This window comes from Mixophyes fleayi, chromosome 11 (assembly GCF_038048845.1).
Source record: "Mixophyes fleayi isolate aMixFle1 chromosome 11, aMixFle1.hap1, whole genome shotgun sequence".
In the NCBI taxonomy this organism is placed as follows: Eukaryota; Metazoa; Chordata; class Amphibia; order Anura; family Limnodynastidae; genus Mixophyes; species Mixophyes fleayi.
In genome coordinates, this window is record NC_134412.1 from 62,762,150 (window position 1) to 62,771,862 (window position 9,713).

The following is a 9,713-nucleotide window of genomic DNA, read 5'->3' on the forward strand; positions in this document are numbered from 1 at the left end:
TTTTTGCACGGGGAAGATTTGTTGTCAGAGCCTTGGACCTCCGCAGATAGCAAGTTCCAAATATTTCGGTGACTGCAGTCGGTTTATCCTTTTCCTACTGAAGTTTTTGCTAAATGGTAGACGCGTCCACGTGTGGATGCTGCAGTTACAATGTTAGCCAAGTTAACTACTATTCCTTTTCCTAACATAGCCACTCTTAAGGATGGTACAGACCATTAGGTTAAGGCCGTCCTTAAATTCATTTTCGTGGCAGCATGTGCCTCTTTCAGGCCTGCTTTGGCATCTGTGTGGGTTAACAAAGTAGTAGAACGCTGGTCAAAAGACCGTTTTCATTGTTTGTTTTCAGGCAGGCCTTCCTCTGAACTGCTTCCACTAGTGGAGCGAATTCAGAGAGCGATAGATTATTTACGAGAGGCAGCTACATACGCGGTTGGTGTACGTATTTCTGCCTCTGCAGTTTCAGCTCGTCGTATTCTCTGCCTTAAGTCCTGGAAGGCTGGGGAGTCTGAAAAGGTTCTGGAGACCATACAGTTTTCTGGAGGTCTTTTGTTTGGACCTCAGCTTGACTCCATTATCAGTCAAGCTACAGGTGGAAAGTGCATTTTTCTCCCAGTTAATGCTCCCAAACAAAGATTATCCAAATTCCAGTCCTTTCAGTCCTCAGGAAGGTTTCGGGGTTAATATTCCTCAGGCCAATCTTCTACAGGCCAGTCATCCACCCCTAGAGGTGGTTTGCAGTGGGGACGTCAGGCCTGGTCTGGGCGACGTCCAGCTGCAAAGCCTGCAGACAAACAGTCTGCATGACGGTTTTTTGCTCCTCCGCTGTCGTCGGTGGTAGGAGCCCGACTTCTGCGGTTCATGGATCGGTGGTGTCAGTCCACTTCTGATGTCTGGATTCGGGGAGTGGTGAACCAGGGTTACAAGATCGATCTGCTCGGTCTTCCTCCCAGACGGTTCTTCGCCACAGGGCTTGCCTCTTGTCCGAGGAAACAATTGGCTTTAACAGAAGCGATTCAATCCCTTCTTTCGTCCGGAGTGATTATTCCCGTTCCTCATTCTCAGAGGTTTGGGGTTTTATTCCAATCTTTTTCTTGTGACAAAACCAGACGGCTCCTTCAAACCGATTCTCAATCTAAAGTATTTGAATACACAGGTCAGAGTGCCCAGCTTCAAGATGGAGTCTTTATGCTCAGTCATTCTCGGGATGGAACAGGGAGAATTTATGGTGGCTCTAGACATCAAGGATGCATATCTCCATGTGCCTATTTGGAAGGATCATCATGCCTGTTAAGGTTTGCAGTTCAGTCAGAGCACTTCCAATTTCAGGCTCTCCCGTTCGGTCTCGCCACAGCTCCACGTATCTTCACCAAGATCATGGCGGTTATGGCTGCTCTGCTAAGGGCCAAGGGAATTACAATCATCCCTTACCTGGATGATCTACTTTTAAAGGCAGATTCTGTTGCATATTAAGGTAGTAATCCAGACCCTGGAGTCGCACGGTTGGATTATCAACTTAAAAAAAATCCAAGTTGATCCCATCCCCGCGGATGGTGTTTCTGGGTCTCTTATTCGACACCCGTCTGAGACGGGTGTTCTTTCCTCAGGACAAGATCCTAGCCTTGCAGAGGATGGTGAAATCCCCTGTTGGTGGCTACGAGACCTTCCATTTATTTTGCAATGAGACTTCTGGGCAAGATGGTATCGTCATTCGAAGCAATCCAGTTTGCTCAGTTCCATGCACGACAGTTTCAGTTGGAACTCCTGTCGCAATGGAACAAATCCCATCGGAATCTGGCGAGCTTGTCTCCGCAGACGCGTCAGTCGCTGATCTGGTGGCTACACAGGCAGAATCTCACCAGGGAACGCTTGTTCTCAATTTGGAATTGGATTCTGATAACAACAGATGCCAGCCTTCGGGGTTGGGGGGCTGTCTGTCTTCAGGCTCAGTTTCAGGGGCTTTGGACTCAGAAGGAGTCCAAACTTCCAATAAATGTCTTAGAACTGTGCGCAGTGTTTCATGCTCTAAGAAGTGCGCAACACTTGCTGCAGGGAAAGCCAGTAAAGATTCAATCGGTCAATGTCACAGCCGTGGCATATCTCAACCATCAGGGCGGCACCAGGAGTCCCTTGGCCATGAGGGAGACTCGCAGGATATTTCTGTGGGCCGAAGCTTACGTTTCGGCACTCGTGGCCATCCTTATTCCCGGAATAGAAAATTGGGAAGCAGACCTGCTAAGCAGGCAGACTCCAGGCATGCATCCAGGAGAAGGGTCTCTCCATCCGGAGGTGTTTCAAAAGTTAGTGGTGAAATGGGGTCAACCGGATGTCGACATGATGGCATCTGGGTTGAATCGCAAGGTTTCCCGCTACTGTTCCCGTGCAAGAGATCCCGGGGCAGTCGTGGTAGACGCTATGTCCGTCCCTTGGAGGTACCGCTTAGTGTACCTTTTTCTTCCGATAGCCATGCTTCCACGAGTACTGAAAAAGGTGAAGAGAGAGGGTGTTCCAGTGCTTCTAGTGGCGCCGATTGGCTGTGCAGGCCTGGTACACCGACGTACTCTTCATGGCAGGAGGTCGGTCGTGGCGGTTGCCAATACGCCCAGACCTGCTAACCCAGGGTCCCTTTTGTCATCAAAGTTTGCAACGTTTGGCTTTAACGGCGTGGCTGTTGAGGCCAGGATCCTAAGAGCTAAGGGTTTTTTGGATCGGGTGGTGCAGACCATGCTCCGTGCTCGAAAACCGGCTTCGGCCAAAATATATCATCGTGTCTGGAAGACATATATTGTTTGGTGCGAAAAGAAGGGATATCCTACGTCTTTTCGTATGGCCAGGTTACTGAGGTTCTTGCAGGATGGCTTGGATGCAGGTTTGCGTCTTAGTTCTCTTAAGGGTCAGGTGTCGGCTCTTTCGATCTTCTTTCAAAGAAAACTTGCTGTCATACCTGATGTGCAAACTTTCATTCAAGGTGTTCTCCATGTTCAACCTCCTTATATTCCTCCGGTTCCACCATGGGATTTGAATTTGGTGTTGAGGGCTTTACAGCATCCACCGTTTGAGCCCTTGAATACAGTGGATTTCAAATTTCTAACGTTGAAAACGTTTTTTCTTTTGGCCTTTTCTACGGCACGCAGAGTTTGCACTTGCTGCTTTGTCTTGCAAGCCTCCTCTGCTAGTTTTTCATGAGGATAGGGCAGTTCTTCGAACCAAGCCCTCTTTCCTTCCTAAAGTTGTATCTAAGTTTCATTTGAATCAGAACATTGTTATTCCGGCTCTATGTAATTCCTCATCTTCTGATAACGATGACTCTATTCCTTATCTTGATGTTGTTCGTGCCTTGCGAATTTATGTAAAAGATCTCAGAAATTACGCAAAACTGAGGATTTTTTTTATTCTTTTATGATGCTCACAAAAGAGGCTGGCCAGCTTCTAAGGTGACCATTGCTAGGTGGATTACGGATGTTATCCGTCAGGCTTACAATGGGGCTGGGGAGCCTGTCCCAGATAATTTACGGGCGCATTCTACAAGATCAGTAAGTGCTTCCTGGGCGGCCTGCCATGGTGCCTCCAGTGAACAATTGTGTAAAGCGGCCACGTGGTCTTCTGTACACACTTTCACAAAGTTTTACAGATTGAATGTGCTTGCCTCTAGGGATGCAAGTTTTGGGAGAAAGGTGCTTCGAGAATGATGTGTTGTTAAGTTTATTCTTTTTTTCTTTTGGATTCTCTCTATCTCCCTTTCTGCGGGCTTGGTTAAACATAGACTGACCTCTAGCAGGAGATGGGGTATAGAGGGGTTGGAGCCAGAGCTTTGTTTAACTAAAGTTAAAGTGCCAGTGTTCGCATGTCCCTACTCTATACCCCAAGGTCCCGGTGTCCCCCATTGGATTAAGAGAAACGGATTTTACGTAAGTATAAAAATCCCATTTTTATACATGTATACCTATCTTTTTATATTTAAATATCTTATTTTAAAGGAATTTCCTAGTTTATAACATTGTTGATGTATTGTAACGTTACTTATTTCTTTATTGGTTAAACTTCCTCATGCAGTTGAATACAACTTTGTGATTTCAGATGGGGTCATAGTGGGTATAAAGAGTTGTACCCTGAAGAATTTGACACAGACAGGTATGTACAGTGACATCTGGGTGGTTACATTTTTTATTGTCATGATGCATCCGTATAAGAGAACTTCTAATCTGGTGACTAGTATTTAGCAAAGCATCCTGATGGCTAGTGTACATAGCAGACTGTCTGGTGTAGGGAATTCTGCTGTACAATATACCCCAGAGTGTCTACTTTATACACTTTCCACCAGATACGATTTCTGCTACACACTAATCTGGTGGCTAGCTTCCCTCACTCAACGCCATGAAGTACTTCCCCTGTGGATTTCTAGAACAGTGTAACATTCTTTCTTCAAAAGAAACTAAGACAAAGCTACACTTTTATAAATAAATAAAAAATTAATGAGCCATTGGCGTTAGTGTCCAATAAGATAAAAAAACGAGAAAGTTCAAAAACCTGCAAAAAGTGTTGTATTGCAAGTCCGTATGTTGAAAGATGTAACCTTGAAAAGTCCGTTCATTCTCTTTCTTTTATTCACTTCTGAAAATCAGGGATATTGCGCAGAACAAAAGAAACCGAAATTAATAACAATGCCATTTAGGAAAAAAACATTTTAAAGTGCACACTTTTTAGATGCTGTGAGGATACCGCCCTTAACTGGGATTGCAGTTACCCTCTGTGGGATTCAACTCACTCTGGTAGACCAGAATATATCCAAAATAAGACTTTTTATTACGACAGCACAACACGACAAGACATTCACAAGTTACAGTGTAAATGGTAGCATGTATCCTCCAGCAGCCTCTTGAAGTCAGCACTCCAAAGTAAAAATCTCGGTCTCCTTCAAAGTCTTATTCTCCCACAATATTACCACTACCGATTAGCAAAACAATTATGGTGTCGCCCAGCCTGGGTTACTGACTTACACAGACCCTGTCCTGGTCTGGTTGCCTCCAGCAGCACCACCACGATGCCTGGCCCAGAGTCCTTTTTACTGATGTCTTGTACACTAGGATCCTCCAAGCTAGAATAGCTCCCTTAACAATCTGCTCTCCCTATATTCTTCCCTGTATACACAGGAAGTAAGGTCAAATGTCTCAATCCTCCCCCTTACAGCAGGGACACTTTAGCTGCTAGACATACTGTCCCTGTTACCTTGATTATACAATAGAATGACTTAACTCAATTAGCTATTTTGGCTGGCTACACTAAACGTGTGGTTACAATATTACAGCAGGGAATGACACTGCACGCTTTTATGAAACAATAAGACTTTTGACACATTGTATCAGCAGTGTCACGCCATCTGAATCTGTGATACATTTTGATACAATAACATTTATATTGATACATTTACCAATGCTATTTCACCCAATATATTACTGTGGAGGCACATTGCAAAGTACATTAAACCGTGAGCAACGGGTGATGAATACAAAGTTCTCAGTCCAGTAGCACCCCGTTTCCTCACAGATGCATACAAACACCGAAGTGAACAGTGTCTACACCCAAGTGAAAAAAAAATCAGTCTACACACACAATGATCACTTATACAGGTGAATCTGTTGGCAAATATGCAGAGTATTTTCTCCTCAAGAAATAAAAAGGAAATAAAATAGTATGAGATTTCAAGAAACCACTTTTGAATGATGTCTGTTGTTGCCGAATTTGAACACCCATACCTAAGATAGACTACTAGCATTAAAGTAATCTTTGGAAATAATTCCTTATTCTTTTGTTTAAACTTGTAACAAGATGTTGAGTGAACAGCATCTTTCAAAATATACACCTGCATTATAAGCGTTTTTGTTGGTTTTTGAACTGGTTTTTCCATCGTATTGGACACGTAGCACTGTTAGCTCATCTCATTTTGTGTTTATTTATATATCTATTTGAATTGTGTGGTTTGGGCTCAAGGATTGAGTAGCTCCATTTGTCTTTAGGAGCGCTCTGTTTGTAGCCTATTTTTTTTTTTACAATGCTACAATTTTGTTTTGCAAGAAACAGCTACTGGTAACATGTACAATTCTAGAATTATAATTATTATTAGGTACACCTTTCTAGTACCAGGTAAGACCACCTTTGACTCCAAAACAGCCTGAATACATTGTGGCACTGATTCAACAAGGTGCTGGAAACATTCCTTAGAGATTCTGGTCCATGTTGCTACAGATTTGTTGGCTGCACATTCATGCTGTGAGTCTCCCGTTCCACCACATCCCAAGGATGCTCTATTGGATTGAGATCTGATGACTGTGGAGGCCATTGGAGTACACTGAACTCATTGTATTGTTCGTGGAACCAGCATGAGATTAAGTGTGCTTTGTGACATGGCACATTATCCTGCTGGAAGTAGCCATTAAAAGATGTATAGACTGTGGCCTTAGAGGGATGCACATGGTCCGCAACCATATATGTGTAGGCTGTGACAATTAAACGACTCTCAGTTGGTATTAAGGTGCCCAATATGTGGCAAGAAAACATTCCCCACACCATTACACAACTACCACCAGCCTACACACAAGGTAAGGTGGATCCATAGATTTGTGTTGTTTATACCAAATACTGACACTTCCATCGGCTTGTGACAGCAGAAGTCGAGAGATTTGTTAAATCAAGCAACATATTTCCAATCTTTGTGTCCTGTTTTGGTGAGCCTGTGATCTCTGTAGCCTCAATTTCCTAGTCTTAGCTGACAGGAGCGAAACCCTGAGTGGTCTTCTGCTGCTGCAGCCTATCCACTTCATGGTCAATGTGCTGTACATTTAGAGAGGCTATTCTGCAAATCACTGTTGTAGCTTATGGTTATTTGAGTTACAGTCACCTTCCTGTCATCTTGAACCAGTCTGGCTATTCTCCTCTGACTTCTCATTAACAAAGCATTTTCGCTAACAAAACTACAGCTCACTGTATGTTTTTTGCTTTGCACACCATTCTCTTTAAACTTTAGAGACTGTTGTGCATGATATGCTCAAACCACCCTGTCTGGCACCAACAATTATTCCACACCCAAAGTCCCTTTGATCACATTTCTTCCCCAATCTGTTGTTTGGTCTGAACAACTGAACCTCTTGACCTAGTCTGCAAGCTTTTATGTAACGAGTTGCTGCCACAGGATTGGCTGATTAGATATTTACAATAGTGAGCAAGTGCACCTAATAAAAGTGGGCTCTTAGTGTGTTCATACTAGATAAATTTGTGTTTTTGGCTCAGCTCTCATTAAGTGTGAGTGAAATGTTGATAGTCTGTTTTATTATTTTAAGGCCATGTTATTTCTTACTTCTGGCAGTGATGGAGAGGGAAAAGGAAGCAAAACAAAAGCCAATGGACAAGAGAAATCAAGGCATAAAGGTCAGAAAGAACAAGAATCTCACAAACGCAAGCGGTCAAAGAAAACTCATAAGAAAAAACAGAAAAAGCGTTCACACAAAAAACTAAAGAAGAGGAAAAAAATGCAGGAGGAATGTACAGAATCATCAAGTGAAAGTGATAGCTCAGATGACACAGAGGAGAAGCCAAAGAAGTCCAAGCGCAAGAAGAAGACTCGGAAAAAGGCCAGAAGAAAACAGCCATCGTCCTCTGGACAAGATAGTGACTCTTCAAGTAATGAGGTGAGCACTACGGAAGATCCTGAAACAGAGAAACATAAGGAGAAATGGACTGAAAAATCTAGGAAGAAACATCATTGTAGATCAAAATCCAAAAAAGACTCAGAAACAGAAGCCAGGAAAAGCAGGAGGACCAACTGGAAAGTGGCCAAAGATAAAAGCTCAGATAGTTCTGATGAAGACTAAGGCACTTGCCTGTTAAGACTTGTTTTATCACAACAAATAAGAAATGAATATTTTTCTTAACCATTTCAAATGTGCAATATGATTTTTATGTTTTTATATATACAGAGAAAGAAATGGCTACTTTTTTTTTTTTTCCTCTTGATCATATTTCCTGACTATTACAAACTCAAACCTCTGGATTGGAGAAGGTAGTACATGAGTTTGTACAAAAGTTTTTGGGCAAGCATGTAACTTTCTAAGTCTGTTTCTTCAACTTTATTTGTATTATAAAAGGTATTGTGATGTAGGATTAATGATAACTAGAAGCAGGACCATAATAGAATTTTTCATATTCAAAGCCTATAATGGAAGAAGAGGCCACCAAATGTTATTACGGTAAGAGGTGGGAGATTATATATTTCTTCATACTGGTGTCTTCTGGTCTCTTAGTATTTTACTTTAACCATCATTCACTTATCTGATCTGTGAAATAAATAACTATAACACATTTTTGTTAGAAGTGGTTGCTGTGTGTAACACATGCAAGTTTTTACTCTTGTTTGGGATTATTTTTAATGGTCAGTCTGTTTTAATAATGATCATTTAATAATTATGTGTCCCAAATGTACCAGGCAGTACATGAAGATTTGTAAAGCTGTGTCCAACAACCAAGGAAAAGCTAAAGTCTGGGTATTTATAGGAAACCATATTTCTATATACAGGTGTGTTTGGCATCACACTATTTTCTCACCCATTTGACAACAGACTTACATCTCTACCGTGCTGTTAAACAGTAGATGCTCAGATTTGCTCTTTTTTGACATCGCACATAGCAACACAATCCTTGGCCTGATGTACTCTATGCTGCTGGTACCATTCCAATGTTCTGTTTGGTTATAGGTAGTTCTAGCCCCATTCAATCATTTTATGAACTTTGATGTGTAATCAGTTTTGAAGAATTAATACAATAGGAGATTTGAGTCAAATGCATGTAAAATCTACTGTAACAAAAGATTATATAATTAAAGAGGACTTTTGATGGTCATAACATAGGAGACATTTCCAGGGAAAAGTAGTTTACTGTGGAATAGTGTGTTCCAAAAAACCTAAAACCAAAAGCCTGGAACTTCTAGTCAGCTGCAGTAAAACATTGTAAATATTTTATGAAGTTTCTTTGGCATGTGAACACCTGAACCAAGCTCACCAAAACTTTAATTTTAATAAATAAAGTTTGCTTGTAACCGGAGATGATTAATTTCGTCTGTCCAAAACAGAAATTCAGCTTAAGCTCTTCCTATTAAACAGTTTCACAGCTACACTCGCATGCATTGCTGTTTACATTGTTTGTACACATCTGTACTGTAATTCCTGTCCTTAACAGAGAACTTGAAGTTACTAGGTTTGACATTTGTCTTTAAATTAACCCAAACCCACAAATGTATTTTTGCATTCAGAGTGCTGAACGAGTTGGCAGCAAAAAGAAAATAATGCTGGTGATGTGTCTTGTATTTTACCTAGACCTTCAAGCATTTCTTTTTCATTTCCAATCCTAATAGGTGTGGTTCATATTGTCGGAATATACTTTAGTCTAATTGTGTTATGAGATTGTGTTTAGAAATACGTTTTTTCAAATAAATACTGCAGTATGAGTGGTTCATATTATTGGAATATACTTTATGGCGATTGCACCAGAAAAGTGTCTGTCTTGTAAAAGCCTCTTTTCATTAAAACAAATAGAATAGAAGTTGTGATTTCAATTATTTTTTATATACTTTTAGTATATTATGATTGTGACTTAATTTATATGTCTTATAACTGCATCATTTTTTATTTAAATCAATATCACAGTAGGGTTTGTTCAAATATTAATAT

General features: G+C 41.2%; 1 protein-coding gene across 3 annotated transcripts in view; it reads left to right on the forward strand.

The window, feature by feature from the left end:
* The window catches only part of NKAPD1 (NKAP domain containing 1), a 27,673-nt gene extending 18,183 nt beyond the window's left edge, over positions 1-9,490 (forward strand). For all 3 annotated transcript variants that reach the window (XM_075191003.1, XM_075191004.1, XM_075191002.1), the window contains 2 exons: positions 4,075-4,128; positions 7,358-9,490. In XM_075191003.1, coding sequence (XP_075047104.1) covers positions 4,075-4,128; positions 7,358-7,862 — 559 coding nt within the window. In that variant the 3' untranslated portion in view covers positions 7,863-9,490. The remainder of the gene's footprint in view (positions 1-4,074; positions 4,129-7,357) is intronic.
* The last annotated feature ends 223 nt before the right edge of the window (positions 9,491-9,713 follow it).